This window comes from Xenopus laevis, chromosome 9_10S (genome assembly GCF_017654675.1).
Source record: "Xenopus laevis strain J_2021 chromosome 9_10S, Xenopus_laevis_v10.1, whole genome shotgun sequence".
Lineage (NCBI taxonomy): Eukaryota > Metazoa > Chordata > Amphibia > Anura > Pipidae > Xenopus > Xenopus laevis.
In genome coordinates this window covers 11,477,872-11,493,541 of record NC_054388.1, presented here as the reverse complement: position 1 = coordinate 11,493,541, position 15,670 = coordinate 11,477,872, and the positions used below count along the sequence as shown (strand labels likewise).

General features: G+C 39.2%; 1 protein-coding gene across 1 annotated transcript in view; it reads right to left on the bottom strand.

Annotated features, from left to right (window-relative positions):
* dok5.S (docking protein 5 S homeolog) overlaps positions 1-15,670 on the bottom strand; it is a 105,516-nt gene that overhangs the window by 39,809 nt on the left and 50,037 nt on the right. The window contains exon 2 of the mRNA XM_041578686.1: positions 12,321-12,428. Coding sequence (XP_041434620.1) covers positions 12,321-12,428 — 108 coding nt within the window. The remainder of the gene's footprint in view (positions 1-12,320; positions 12,429-15,670) is intronic.

Here is a 15,670-nt window from a genome sequence, read left to right as displayed (position 1 = left end):
TCATTTGTCCATCACTACAGAATTACTAACATGAAGGGGGTTATTTATCAAAGGTTGAATTCTGAAGTTATATGACCGGAAAATCTGAATCAAATTTGAATGGAGTTTTCCTCAAAAAAAACCTTGAATGTCAGGAAGGCTATTAACATCTTCAAATGGTTCAACGGACCATGGCCATTGACTTCTACTTGAGGTGTGATAAATCTCACATTCGAATTCAAATTTGATGTGGTTTTAATTTCGAAATTGTGAGTTTTGACCGTAAAAAAAAAATCGAAAATTTTGACCCTTAGGGGGTTATTTATCAAAGTCTGACTTTATCTCAATATTTTCTGCCAAAATCTCTGATTAAATCGCTTGGATTTTTTACACTTTTTATTTATTATTAAATTTTCTCGAAAATTTGATTTGCAGGGACTTTTTTGGATTCTTTCATCCAATTTTCACAAATTTTCACCCGAAAACTCCAAAAACTCCAAAATATCATTGGGACTTCTCCCATTGACTTGTATGCAACCTCGAACAGGTCTAAGATGCCGGATTTTCAGATTCAGACTTTTCCATCCACGAGATTTAATAAATTCCGAAAAATTTGAAGAAATATAAAGAAAAGAAGAACAAAAGGGAGAACAGGCGTCAAGCTAGGAAAGAATGAAGACGAGAGAAATAAATAAACATAGGGAAAGCAGACAAAATAGTGAGAGGAAGTAATGGCACAAGAAGAGTGTAAGAAATAAGGTGAATGGAAAGGGGTAAAATATTTTGTTTTCCAATGAAGAATCCCTCTGAAAAGTCCTTGGACGTGGAAGTTTATATCTTGCACACCAGTTATGAGTTTTTATGATTAATGAAAATATATGTTGGTTACGTGTTTGACGAATAGTGAGTCACGGAGCTCTGCTTTGACATTTCCAAGGGTTGCTAACCAATTCTTCTGGTGGAAGGGGGCAATTATGACTAATATCGCTTTCTTCCAGAGAAAATATACACTGATTAATCCTATTGCACTCTATTCGGTATACTTCAGCCTTCCATTCCTATCCCACTGAGCGGAATAATCATCTGTAATATTCCAGTGCTTCTCTAGTTAAGCTGGATACATAAATCCCTTAATCACATTCCACCTTGTTCAATGGCAAAAGGAGGGGCCATGAGTTTCTTTGCTGAATGTGTTCTTCTTGTCTTCTTAGCTATAGAATCGTGTCATTCAACCTGACCAAGTCCATCGGTGAATCATTCAATTCCTTCCTCCCTCTGGTTCACTTCTTATTGCTCTGACATTTCAACATTATCTACGTGTGTAAAATATCCTTAGAAGTAAGAAAGAAATGGCTTACATGTGATTGTCACCTACTCATTGGTATTGGATGTTCATGTGTAGAGGTATATCCATAAATACAGCAATTGACAAATGCCAGATGCTCATTGCACCTTACTGATAATGGTCATTTATATATAAAAGGCCCAATGTATCCTAAAAATGGCTTGACAAATGGTATTTGGTATAGGGGGGAGCTTATGCTGTAATCTGTACAGGCTATAAGATAAATTTGCTTAGTATAAGGGAATAACAACACTGCCATCATTTTAACATATTTATATCTGTACAATTTGACCAGACCTAATGCCTGTTATTGGCCTTGTTTGGCTCCCAAATCACCAGTTTAAACCACATGTATGTAGGTTGTTATATGAAAGGTTTTGTTGGGAGTCAAACCTGGAACCACCTTGTTCTTGGTGGCTCTCTTTAAACGCCAGGTCAGGAAAGCAACTTGTGAGTTCCCATCTCTTTTTTTACTCGTGCTCATTGTCTCTTTACATTTTACTTGGCCTTTTATTAGACTACCCTACTTAAACCAAGCTTCCATTTCACGTTATTTGCTTGAGCATTGGTTCTGCCTGAGTACTGCGGCAAGTCCCTAGCTCTTGTCCCCTCCTGTTTCAGTTCTATCTGGTTCTGTTCATGCTCCAAGCCTGTTCCAGTTCCTTCTGTGCTTCCAATCCAGTCCTATCTGTTTCTGTTCCTGTTCCAAATCTGTTTCTGTTCCTGTTCCAAATATTTTCAGTCCTGTTTCAGCCCAATCTGCTTCTCTACCTGTTCCAGTTCTGTTCCTTCTTCAAACTCTTCATCGCTCCAAGTCCAATTGCAGTGATGGGCAAATTTATCCCGTTTCGATTTGGCGAAACATTTTGCGGAACGCAAAATTATTTTGATGTGTATCAATGTTGACGCCCGCGACAATTGTTAAAATACATGTCTATTTTGGCCAAATGCGTTAAAGTCAATATGCGTCCAAATAATTTTGATGTGTGACAATATTTATTGAGACTATTCTGACTCGCGCGAATTTTTTATTTGACGTATCGGATTTTTTGCCGGCGAATTTTCTCTGCAGTTTTGCAAATTTATTTACTGCGTGCGAAATGTGGAAATTCGTGCATGCCTGAATTTATTCACCATCACTATCCAATTGCATAGAGCATGCCATGCAAGTACTTTGAGTGAATGGTAAATAAGTAAAGTACAATTTGTCCAAAGTTCCTGAGTTTCCCATTTAAATCCAACCCGAATAAACTTGTTTCTCCTCAAGCAAAAAATCCATACATTTTAAATCCGTATGAGTCAGCACTAAAAACTTAAAGGGATAAAGAATATAGCAAACACCTCCACACTCTCACACACTTTAATTTATAGTGGGCCTATTTTGGCAAAACACTCTTGGCACTCAACGAGAGTGAATGGTGTCAATACATGTAGGGGGATATTTACTAAACTCCGAATGGCGAAAACCGGAAAAAAAATCGTGTTTTTTTGCATAAAATAAAAATTTTAAAAAAACACACATTTTTCGGGATTTAGTATACCCTGAAGATGGAAAAAGTCTAAATCCGTAAATCCCAGACCTGCCGAGGTTGCCTAAAAGTCAATGGAAGAAGTCCCAAAGATTTTTTGATCTGCGTTGGGTTTCATGCAATAATCTGACATTTTTGTGGTTTTCATGGAAAAATCTGAAAAAATCTGAGTTTTCGGGTAAAATTCGTATTATTCAGAATTTTTTCTGATTTTTTCCTGCAAACAAAATTGTAATAATAAATAAGCTGAAAAACGCGTGCGGATTTGGTCCGAGTTTTTTTCAGAAAATATTGAGATAAAATCAGACTTTGATAAATAATCCACCGTAATGTTTGTGTTAGTTTTTAAACGGATACTGTCATGGTAAAAAATGTTTTTTTTCAAAATGAATCAGTTAATAGTGTTGCTCCAGCAGAATTCTGCACTGAAATCCATTTCTCAAAAGAGCAAACAGATTTTTTTATATTCAATTTTGAAATCTGACATGGGGCTAGACATATTGTCAATTTCCCAGCTGCCCCAAGTCATGTGACTTGTGCTCTGATAAACTTTAATCACTCTTTACTGCTGTACTGCAAGTTGGAGTGATATCACCCCCTCCCTTTCCCCCCTCAGCAGCCAAACAACAGAACAATAGGAAGGTAACCAGATAACAGCTCCCTAACACAAGATAACAGCTGCCTGGTAGAGCTAAGAACAACACTCAATAGTAAAAACCCATGTCCCACTGAGACACATTCAGTTACATTGAGAAGGAAAAACAGCAGCCTGCCAGAAAGCATTACTCTCCTAAAGTGCAGGCACAAGTCACATGACCAGGGGCAGCTGGGAAATTGACAAAATGTCTAGCCCCATGTCAGATTTCAAAATTGAATATAAAAAAATCTGTTTGCTCTTTTGAGAAATGGATTTCAGTGCAGAATTCTGCTGGAGCAGCACTATTAACTGATTCAAAAAAATGTTTTTCCCATGACAGTATCCCTTTAACCTTTGTTCTTAGTCCCAAAATCTGAATTTTTCAGAGAATTTTAATTAAAAAAGTCTGACCAAAATAGAATCCATGATAGAGCTTATTTATTAATAAAAAAAAGCACCATTTAATTGGATCGGGGACAAACGCGGAACAATCGAGTGAAAATCAGAATCGAATGATTTTTTTCTGATTTTTTTCCCGTATTGCTACATTTTCCGGATTTGTGTCTGTTTTTTTCCGGATTTTATTATTGCATTGGTATTGCCCTGTGCCATTTAACAAAAAAATATATTTTATTAAACCATAAAACATTTTATTAGGACTTCAAAAGGTGAAATGTCTAATGTAGGAGCTCAAGAGCACTTTTTCTCCATAAAACGAAAAATAGAATAATAATGTTTTTAATGGGATGTTTGGTGATTGAAGGTTTTATAGATGTGCAGTGTGTTTTATAGAGAGGCGAGATAATTAGACTACTTGCCAAATACATCTTTTTTCCCCCTCCTTTTTATAAATCAATACAGAAAGGGGAAATAGAGAAATCTGCCGAATAAAAGAATGTTTTTATTGCTGTGATAAGAAGTAGGCTCACAGAAGCAGATGAGAGGATCTATTTACATATTACACAGACTTTGGAATTAATGTATCCTAAATTCCCTTATTTTACTAATGGTCTGTGCCATATGGAACTCTCTTAATCTTCAGAATACATTAAATACTGGAGCACTGTACCTATTTTTAGAGCTGCAGCCCTCAACTTGCGATTAGCAGCCAATACAGTCCACAAGGTTTCAAATACACAACATTAATTCAAACAGAAATGTTGAACATTTTTGCAAGCATGTGTGTCAGTATTCATAGCTCTTGTGCTACCAGTTCTTCTTTCATTCTTTGTTTATCTGGTGAAGAGGGAGCTGGGATACTTTAGAGGTTGGGCCTCTCTAGGATTGACTTTAAGAATTTATCACATAGATAAAGACTAGTGATGAGCAAATTTATTTGCAGGTGCGAATGTGCGGCGAATTCCCGCGATTCGCCACCAGTGAATAAATTTGCGAAACAGCAGTGAAAATTCGCCTGCGTCCACAAAACACAGTTTCGTGAATTTTTCCGCCGTTTTGCGAATTTCACGGGAAATTCTCAAATTTTCCTGCGAAGTGAAACGGGCCACATTGCAGCGAATTTCTGTGTTTCGTCACCAATGAATAAATTTGTGAAACTGCTGTGAAAATTCACTTGTGAAAATTGTCACGGGCTTCCAAATTGACGCGCGTCCAATAATTTTGACGCCCATTGACTTCAATGCCTTTTGCAATTTTTTGCCATTTTGCAAGTTTCTTGCTAAAGTTGCAAATTTTTCGCGAAGCAACGGGAAAAATTCGTCCATCACTATCCATGGGTTGACCACCAATTGGGCAGGTTTGGGTTGAAATTTGACCAGACTTAGGAAGTAGAATTCTCATCTGCTCCTGAAGATTTCCTGTATTGGAACCAGAGGAGTGCACAGAAGTAGCTTACAGAGCAAGGACATGTGGGTAGAGGTTGGGCGCGGGTCCTACAGTGACAACATTTTGTCGGTTAGGGTCGCTGTGGGTTGAGTTTTCCTAATCTGCACATCACTAACAGGCTTGTATCATACTCTATATGTACTACTGCCCATTAGAATTTATAGGGGACCAAACAGAATCTTTATCATGGCTATCCCAATTAAATGTACTGATGTAACCAGGGTCATCTGTACATTAAGGGCGTTGACCCAAAACGCGTCAGGTGATGTTGGTCTGTGACTTGTTGCAATAAACCACCTTTTTCTTTTTTAACCGGAGAGCCACTTTTCTATCCTTTTGAGCATATGTAACCAGGGTCACCTTCACATTAAACCCTTGGGTAACCTATTTAAAACTAATGCATCAAGGGTTATCCTACAGATTCATCACACATTCAAATGTTCAGATGTAGGCAGGGTTCAAGACATAAAGAAATACCATTTACAATGTATGGACATAGCCAGCGTTATGCTCAAGTTATAGTCAATTCCATTGAATATGCACCGATATAGCCAGGGTTATCTTAATAATGTGTCTCAGACTATTACATTTAACATATACTGATTTATCCTTAAAGGGATCCTCTCATCGGAAAACATGTTTTTTTTCAAAATGCATCAGTTAATAGTGCTACTCCAGTAGAATTCTGCATTGAAATCCATTTCTTAAAAGAGCAAACCAATATTTTTATATTCAATTTTGAAGTCTGACATGGGGCTAGACATTTTGTCAATTTTCCAGCTGCCCCTGGTCATGTGACTTGTGCCTGGACTTTAGGAGAGAAATGCTTTCTGGCAGGCTGCTGTTTTTCCTTCTCAATGTAACTGAATGTGTCTCAGTGAGAAATGGGTTTTTACTATTGAGTGTTGTTCTTAGATCTACCAGGCAGCTGTTATCTTGTGTTAGGGAGCTGTTATCTGGTTACCTTCCCATTGTTCTTTTGTTTGGCTGCTGGGGGGGGGAGGGAGGGGGTCATATCATTCCAATTTGCAGTACAGCAGTAAAGAGTGATTGAAGTTTATCAGAGCACAGGTCACATGATTGAGGGCAGCTGGGAAACTGACAATATGTCTAGCCCCATGTCAGATTTCAAAATTGAATATAAAAAAATCTGTTTGCTCTTTTGAGAAATGGATTGCAGTGCAGAATTCTGCTGGAGCAGCACTATTAACTGATTCATTTTGAAAAACAAATTTTTTCCCATGACAGTATCTCTTTAAGTTATACAGTAGCTCATGCTAGCCAAGATATTACCATGATATCCTCAGTTCTTTCTAGATTAATGCTGTCCCCATTGGCATGAACTTAATAATAATTGGGCCAGGGAAAGTGCATTATGTATTTTCCACTTTTTTTTTTATATCTTTAGTTATACATTTTCTATGAAAAGTAATGTATCAATAATTTGTATAAATTTACAAAAATCAAGTGAAGTGCTGCACAAAAAAAAGATTACATTTGCTCACCTCAAGGGGGCAGTGTGAGCAGTAATGCATGAGCATCAGTGCAAATGGTCTATCATTCCAACGAGCGATCATTTCTTGCTACCAACCAAATTGTAAAAGTAGTAATTACCGCTAACGTATAATAATTACACCAGACCTACTTTTACTTGGAGCTTTATTAAGGACATTTTTTATATGCAGCTAAGCACGGAAATGTATGTAATTGAGCCGCGGGAGTCTTCGGTACGATATAAAGCATAATTATGTTACATTAAGGTAGCAGGGCTGCCTAGTTCCATCATGTTAAATAAACACCAGTATTTAGTGGAAAGTCACATCCTTGGGATTTGTCATGTACGACCAAGATTTCGATGGCTTTTATTCTCCAATAATTAACTGACCAGAACCGGCCTTGGGCAAATTGTTGCCGCCACGTTCAGTTCTGTTCAGAATAACCAATGGCTCTTAGTATCTCGAATAGTGAGTGGACCAATTATATCTAATATGTCTCATAAATACTACCTTGTACAGTGGTGTTACTGCCAGGGGTAGTGATGAGCGAAATTCACCGTGACGATGACGGCGATAGACTCCAATGGTAGAAAAAAAATTTTTTAACGCCCATAGACATTTAATTAGTGATGGGTGAATTTATTCGGCAGGCGCAAATTTGCGAAACCGCCGCGAATATTCGCTGTCATCCAAAAAATTGGATGACGGCGTCTGTTTTTTTGACGCCGGTGCATTTTCACTGGCAAATGTGTGCCAGGGTCCAAATTTTCACCGGTTCACAAATTTCGCTGTAAATTCGCTAATTTTTCGCCGAAGCGAAATGGCCCAAATTTGCCGATCACTACTTTTAATGCATCTTGTTGAATTATTGCCTTTTCACTTCATGGAAAATTCGCAAAATGACGTAAATTCGTCCATTACTAATCAGGGGTGTAAGGAGGGTTGCACCCAGGCCGTCACCCCCTTTGGGTCGACCAGTGACCATGAAAAATGCAAATGGGCATCAGGAAAGTGGAGGGGGCCCCGATGCGGGGGGGGAGGCTTGATGGTGCTGGTGATGTTACTGACCGTGTGATCAAATAGCAGAAGAGTTCAGTGCAATAAAAATGAAGTGTACTGTATGCCTTCTGCAATGATCATATGAACAAAGAACAGGGAGCTGGGTGTACTCAGGGCCACTCCTGCCATGAGGCCAGGTAAGAACCTTTCCTCTGGCAGCAGCGAGCGGGCACTTGCAAGGGGAGGTAAAAAGCCACCTCTTGTAACTTAAAAAGCCAAATTTCCGGGTTATAACCCAGAAATTCAGCTCCACTAGTGCAGAGAATGCTATTGCATTAGCTCATTGCACTAGTGATTCCACCCCCTTCTGTGCTGATTTTTAACTACGGAGCGGGAAGGGGGAGCAGCAGCCCCAGAATCACTCCTGGGTGTACACAGAGCATGTATAATTCTCATTGGAAGATTCTTTTGCATTAAGTGCTGGCCCTCGAGAGCCGGGGAATCGTTTTATTGAGCGACAATCCATTCATGCGCACCTGAATTCTTCATAATTTGCTGGGAGTTGTAGTGAAGTAACTTCTAAATCCCAAGGTTAAGTGGCAGTGTTTATATTCCCTTTAAACTCTGGAACCCGTTTCTGGTGCTACCCATAGTTATTCAGATCAGTAACAGCCCCGAGGAACATATTAACTACAATCTAGTTTATTAACACACCCCTATCTTGAATGAATAATCTATCTATTTATCTTTCTATCTATCTATCATCTATCTATTATCTATCTATCATCTATCTATCATCTATCTATCATCTATCTATCTATCTATCTATCTATCTATCTATCTATCTATCATCTATCTATCATCTATCTATCTATCTATCTATCTATCTATCTATCTATCTATCTATCTATCTATCTATCTATCATCTATTAATCTATTGCTCTATCTATTTATCTATCCTCTATCTATGTGTATTTATGCTATCATAGATGCAGAATATATTTCACATGTCATGAAAACCTTCAGTGAAAGTGACCAGGTAATCATGGGCAGATCAAGTCATCAGTACCTAGAGCTGAGCTCAGCAGCAGCACATCACTGATTAGTTTGCAGGAACACTCCCTTGATTTGGGTATGCAGAAAGCTAATTGAAATCAAGTGCAAATGCTTTGTAGGGGGAAAAAAAGACAATCCAGCTACATCACAGAAACAACCTTAACTCAACTGCCATGCAAATTAGGCAATGTTTTCTCTCATTTCTTTAAGGCTGAGAGTAAAGAAACCCAATAGGGCTCATTTACAACAACATCTGTAGACAACTTGCTTGGAGCTACAGTACAAGCCTTAAAGCTGGCGATAATTCCAGGGCAGACTTGTGCCCAGTGGATCATGAGCAGTAGTAAAATACTGCAGAGCGCTGGAAATGATAAACTTTGGACACAACTGCCTCCAATTTGTCACCCGCAGTTGAGTCTCCGGACACAGTTGTACAGTAAGTGCACCGCTGTTTTTGGCAACAATGATGCTCAAATTTTGGGGGAAACCCTGATTTTGGGTTGAAAAACATAGGAATTTGCAGTGGTAAAAGAGCCCTATTTAGTTGGCGGATACAAATACATATCTTACAGAAGCCATATTTCTCAGGATTTCTTTTTTTACATAAAACTTGGATGTTTAAGCCAAGACACCTAGGCAGCAGCACTGCAGAGGAACCAAAAAGCTGCTTGCAGATCGATCTACATGGGCTTCAGAATGAGAATATCCTTCACCCCATGTGGCACATGGATGGGCCCAGTGTCGGATTCAGATGTCAGGGGCCCACCAGACAACCTTTGACCCTGGGCCCACAAGAAAACCTTAGACTGTGGGCCCAATTTCCATACTATTATTCCTCCTCTCTAATTTAACCTCTTTATTCTCCTAGTGGGACATTCACTAAGATTCGTAGTTGCGCTGGCGTCTGCTTCGCCGCACTTCGCCAGGCGTATTTTCGCCAGCGTTTATTCACTAAAATCCAAAGTTGCGCTCAGGGTTGCGAAGTTGCGCTAGCGTTGATTCACCAAGCGAAGCGAAGTTACGTTAGCGATGGTTAATTTGCATACGGCGCCAAATTCAAATTTCAATGGAAGTATTCGTAGCAGCACTACAAAAGCCTGGGAAACCTTCAAAACATCAAATAAAAATTTTATTTTGCCCTACACATGTGCCCACTGTATAGTTAAGGTGCCATGTGTTAGGAAATGTAGGGGGGAAGGAGGGGAGCCCCCAAAAAAAATTTCGATCTTTTTCAGCCTATCACCCATAATAAAGAAAAAAACGCCAGTGTTTTTGGGACTTAGAAAGAATGTTAACTTTTTTTGAAGCAATCCCTATCTACTCTATTGCGCTTCGCCTGGTCTGAGGTGGCGAAGGAAGTCTGGGGTAAAAGGTAGCGTTCAGAACAATGGGCGCATTAGTGAATTATCGTAGTTACATCCATTGCGCAACTTCGCCAGGCATAAGGGTGCAAAGTAACACTAGCGAAGTTACGCCAGCATCCGAGAATGGCGAAGTAACGAAAATGCCCAACGCTAGCGAATTCACGCTAGCGTTAGGCGCTTCGGCGCTTAGTGAATTTGCCTCCTAGTCTTTTATATCTACTTACTATATTTTTCCATTATTAAGCATTTTTTCCCATAAATAAATAGGGAATGACCATGAAATAGGCTAAATGGTTAGAAGCAAGAGGGCCCACTGATACCTGGACCCATCAGGAATATTCCCGGTATTCCGGTGGGCCAGTCCAACGCTAGTTGGGCCACATGTATAATGACAATACAAGGAAGCTATTTCAACATAAGAAATGATCAGTGTAGGATCAGAAATCAAATTGATCGGCATTTGCAAAAGAATTCTTGAAATGGCCACGGATATGGCAATATAGCTCATGACAAACACAGGAAGACCGAACCACTCTTCTTGGTGAAAAGGCTCTCTAGGGACGAGAGAATTTGACCCATTTCGTTCCGCCAAAAATTGTCACGACGCCCATTAAAGTCTATGGGCATCAAAAAAAATTTGTTTGACGCGCGTCTTTTTATTTTGACGCACAATGCCATACAAGTCTATGGGCGTCATTTTTTTGCCTATCCCTAGCTCCTACTTCATTTCCCCTTTGTCTTTAACAAGACCTCTAACAAGGCTCCTCTAGGGCCACACTTAGCAGAATTGACTCCAGGCCAGACCATTACTCTGCTAATTTGGCATCTGAGCTCAGCTCCGTAATGTTCCCTTCTCCATCAACCTTAGCAAAGTATTATCGGCAATATTTCCTAAAGACTCAGCTTTTGTTGCTTTTAAAAAAATAGAAAATTCTCTGTAGTGTAATGTGGAACAATATTATCCTTTATACAAACTTGGCCTGCATGGAATGATACGTAAATATAATTTCAATGAATGAATTGCTTTACAATATCCAACATGATGGGGCACATTTACTAAGGGCCGAATATCGTGGGTTAATTTGCCTTCGATATTCGACCATTGGAGTAAAATTCTTCGACTTCGAATATCGAAGTCGAAGGATTTACCGCATTTACTTTTTCGAAGGAAAAATCGTTTAATCGAACGATTATATCCTTCGAATCGAACGATTTTCCTTTGATCAGAAATTACTTCCCCATAGTCTAACATTGGTGCTCAGTAGGTTTTAGGTGGCAAAGTAGGTAGTCGAACTTTTTTTTTTAAAGAGACAGTACTTTGACTTTGATCGAATGGTCGAATAGTCGAACGATTTTTAGTTTGAAACGTTCGAGCCGTAGTCGAAGGTCGAAGTAGCCAATTCGATGGTCGAAGTAGCCAAAAAAAACCTCCGAAATTCGAAGTTTTTTTCATTCTAATCCTGCACTCGAGTTTAGTAAATGTGCTCCCACGAGACATGCCGACTATTTCTGCAAGCTGGTAGCATTTATTTCACATGCTGTATGTCACTCCTCTGGCAGATACAGTGGGGCACAGAATCAGAAAAGGCATAAACAAAATTTCTGTTACAATTACATTTACAATTAGTGATGGGCGAATTTATTCGCCAGGCGCGAATTCGCTGCGAATTTGCGCGATTCGCCGCCAGTGAATAAATTCGCGAAAATTCGCGGCAAAAATTCGCCGGCGTCAACATTTTTTTTTAAAAAAAAACCGGACGCCGGCGTCAAAAACGGGCGCCGGCGTAAAAAACGGGCACGGCGTCAAAAACGAGACACCAGTGCCGTTTCGCAAATTTTCCCATCACTATTTACAATTATTAATAACTATAATGAACAATAATTAACTTCAAAACCATTGATGTATATGTATATGTGAAGGTTATTTAGGATTATCTGGGTTGGGTAAAACCTTCAATTTTCTCATGTCTTTTTTACAATATAGTGGAGGCATCAACCTACAAGTCTTTAGATATAGGGCCTTGGCTACCTGTTTATTGGTTACCCCTGAACCCCAAAGTCCAAACTTACCTTATGGTAGCATCGAAAGTAAGCTGCCCGCTCATCAGAAAACTTTTCCAACCTCTTCGGACCTTTACTTGACGCTTTCTTGAAAACCAACCAACATCTCTGATAAATCTGAAATCACAAAGCACAAATTCTTGGCACACAAGGAATTTAACAGGTCCAGGTACAATTTCATAGATTTATCCCAAAGCCATTTTACCTACTTTGTGCTTAACCATTGCCCAGTCTGAGTGATCTCCTGGCAGCTTATTGCTACCAGCAAGGCACAGTGAATTATGATTAGTTTACCATTTGCTGTCAGTCTTCGCGGTGACAAATTATAGTGCGATTGCTTTTTCATTATGTGTCATTATTCAGGAGCATCAGCTGTTGCTACATTGGCTCACGCTATGATGTTATATCAATTTTACTTATTCTAACATTATTCTGGGTTGATATTATTGTGATATGCAAGAGGTTGAGCTCAAAGGACTTGCTTAAAGGGATACTGTCATGGGGGAAAAAATTTTTTCAAAATGAATCAGTTAATAGTGCTGCTCCTGCGGAATTCTGCACTGAAATCCATTTCTCAAAAGAGCAAACAGATTTTTTTATATTCAATTTTGAAATCTGACATGGGGCTAGTCATATTGTCAATTTCCCAGCTGCCGCAAGTCATGTGACTTGTGCTCTGATAAACTTCAATCACTCTTTACTGCTTTACTGCAAGTTGGAGTGATATCACCCCCTCCCTTTTCCCCCCCAGCAGCAACACAAAAGAACAATGGGAAGGTAACCAGATAGCAGCTCTCTAACACAAGATAACAGCTGCCTGGTAGATCTAAGAACAGCACTCAATAGTAAAAACCCATGTCCCTCTGAGACACATTAATTTACATTGAGAAGGAAAAATAGCAGCCTGCCAGAAAGCATTTCTCTCCTAAAGTGCAGGCACAAGTCACATGACTGGGGGCAGCTGGGAAACTGACAATATGTCTAGCCCCATGTCAGATTTCAAAATTGAATATAAAAAAATCTGTTTGCTCTTTTGAGAAATGGATTCAGTGCAGAATTCTGCTGGAGTAGAACTATTAACTGATGCGTTTTGAAAAAAAAAACATGTTTTCCGATGATAGGATCCCTTTAACATTAATGTTTTTGTTGTTGTTGTAATTCAGCATTTTATATTCATCTCTAGAGTTAAGCAAATCCTTCAAGAGTAAAGCTGAAGATACATGCCTACAGCACCTATAGGTACACAGTTAGTAACAATAGGGTCATTTATAAATGCTAAAGATAGGGGTTTCATCAGTAGTCTGAGCAATTTCTCTCTCTTAAACGCTCTAAGCAGGGGGATGATTAAGCCTGTGAAACCAGAGTTTTGGCCTTGGCAATCTTTTTGTTTTAAATGTTAATTGCAGGGAAAGAAGCCTTGTGAGTCCATTGGTCAGAATTCATGATACCATTCAGTGAGGTGCCAGCCTATGAAAAATGCCCATAGTTGAATAGTTAGGACCACCATGTGGGGTTGGTCTCGATGAGGTATGTGAATTTTATGATCACTAGTGATGGGCGAATTAGTCCCATTTTGCTTCGGTAAAAATTTGCAAATGTCCAGCGTAATTCACGAAATGGCGAAAAATTAGCAAAATGCATTGAAGTCAATGGGTGTCAAAACGATTCTGACGCACGTCAATTTCAACGTGACAATTTTTATATGCATGCCAATTTTGTACAAATGCATTAAAGTCAGTATGCCTGAATAATTTTGACATAATAAATTCACCAGGCGTAAATTTCCACATTTCGCAATGGGGGAATAAATTCACAAAATTGCTGGGGAAAAAAAAGTTTGGGCGCGCCCAAACTTTTTTTTCCCAGCAATTTTGTGAATTTATTCCCCCATTGCGAAATGTGGAAATTTGCGCCTGGTGAATTTATTAGCCCATGACTAATAATCACTAAACCAACTAAAAAACCCCATTTAGGTACTAAATTACTAGTGAATCTAGCGACCATGGTGTGCATAGACCAAACCCTTCTCCTTTTATGTTTGTAGCTAACTTGGCCAGACAAGCTGCACATAAATCCCACAACCCTAATTTTTGGAAATGTCGAGTTCTAAAATGGACACAATAGAGTGAACATATGACCATTAATGAGTTTGGAACCCAAGCAGTTACTGAAGACTTTGCAAAAAGAAAAGAATGCAAGAAGGTAGGCTTAGGGAGTTGTCTATTCCCCAGCTTCCTTTACATGTTGGACTACATTGGAGAGAAACAATGGTTCACTCCTTTGACTGACTATTAAATCTTACATAAACATAAAGATACATCCTCCAGCCAATCAAATCAGCTTCTGTTCAACATCAAATGAAATAGGAGAACCTCTCAAAGATAGACAGCTGAGTTGTACCAATTCAGTTGAAGGTCACCATTTCTCAAAGCTTAAGGCTGAGCTTATATGTTAGATCCAAGGAGATAATTTTTCAGATGAATATTGGAAAGCAAATTATAAAAAAGTTATTTAGTCCACTTCCTGGAGTGGGAAATAATCTCTATCTCTGATAAGCCAGCAATAACATCGTGCACCTGTTGGGCAAAAATATTCTCCCCACCCTCTGGTCTCCTGGTGCGGGTGCCATTTCAGTCAAAGCACATGTGCAATAACGATAGGTGAATAAATTCGCCTGTCACAAATTAGCGGCTAATTTCCGCATTTCGCCAGCGGCAAATAAATTGGCAAATCGCCCGCTCGTCCGAAAAGTGGCTTGCATCAAAATCTACGCGCCTCAACACTATTCGGACACCCATTGACTTAAACGCCAGCATCAAAATTGACGAGAGTGACTTTTTGGATGTTTCGCAAATTTTGCAGGAAATTCGCAAAATTTTCAGCGAAACGGGAGAAATTCGCCCATCACTGATGTGCAATTGCACTTCTGATGTCAAGTACATGCGCATAAGGAGCGAATCATGGCACTTGTTTATTATGCACATGGCTGCTTGTACCGGGAGCTCCCTCATGGTGCGGTTGGCCTAGCACTTGAGGGGGGAATTTTTTTTTAAAAAAAAACACTGTAATCCCCAACCGGAGTGCAGGCTCTATTATCCCACACCTTTGGTCGGAGACAATATTTTTGCTCTTTAAATAAGTTCTTTATCAAGAATACCCCCCCCCCACATCATACAATGATATAATCGCCATGCATTAATCTAATTAAACAACTGAATTTGAAAGTTAATAGAATTACAAAACTGCTGGTGCAACAGAGAAGAATATATTGAATGCTGCCTGCTTTGAGCATCTATTTATTTTAATTAAGGAAAGCCCCTCTCCTTGTCGTTTAAATCAATAATGACTAAAGTTTTAGA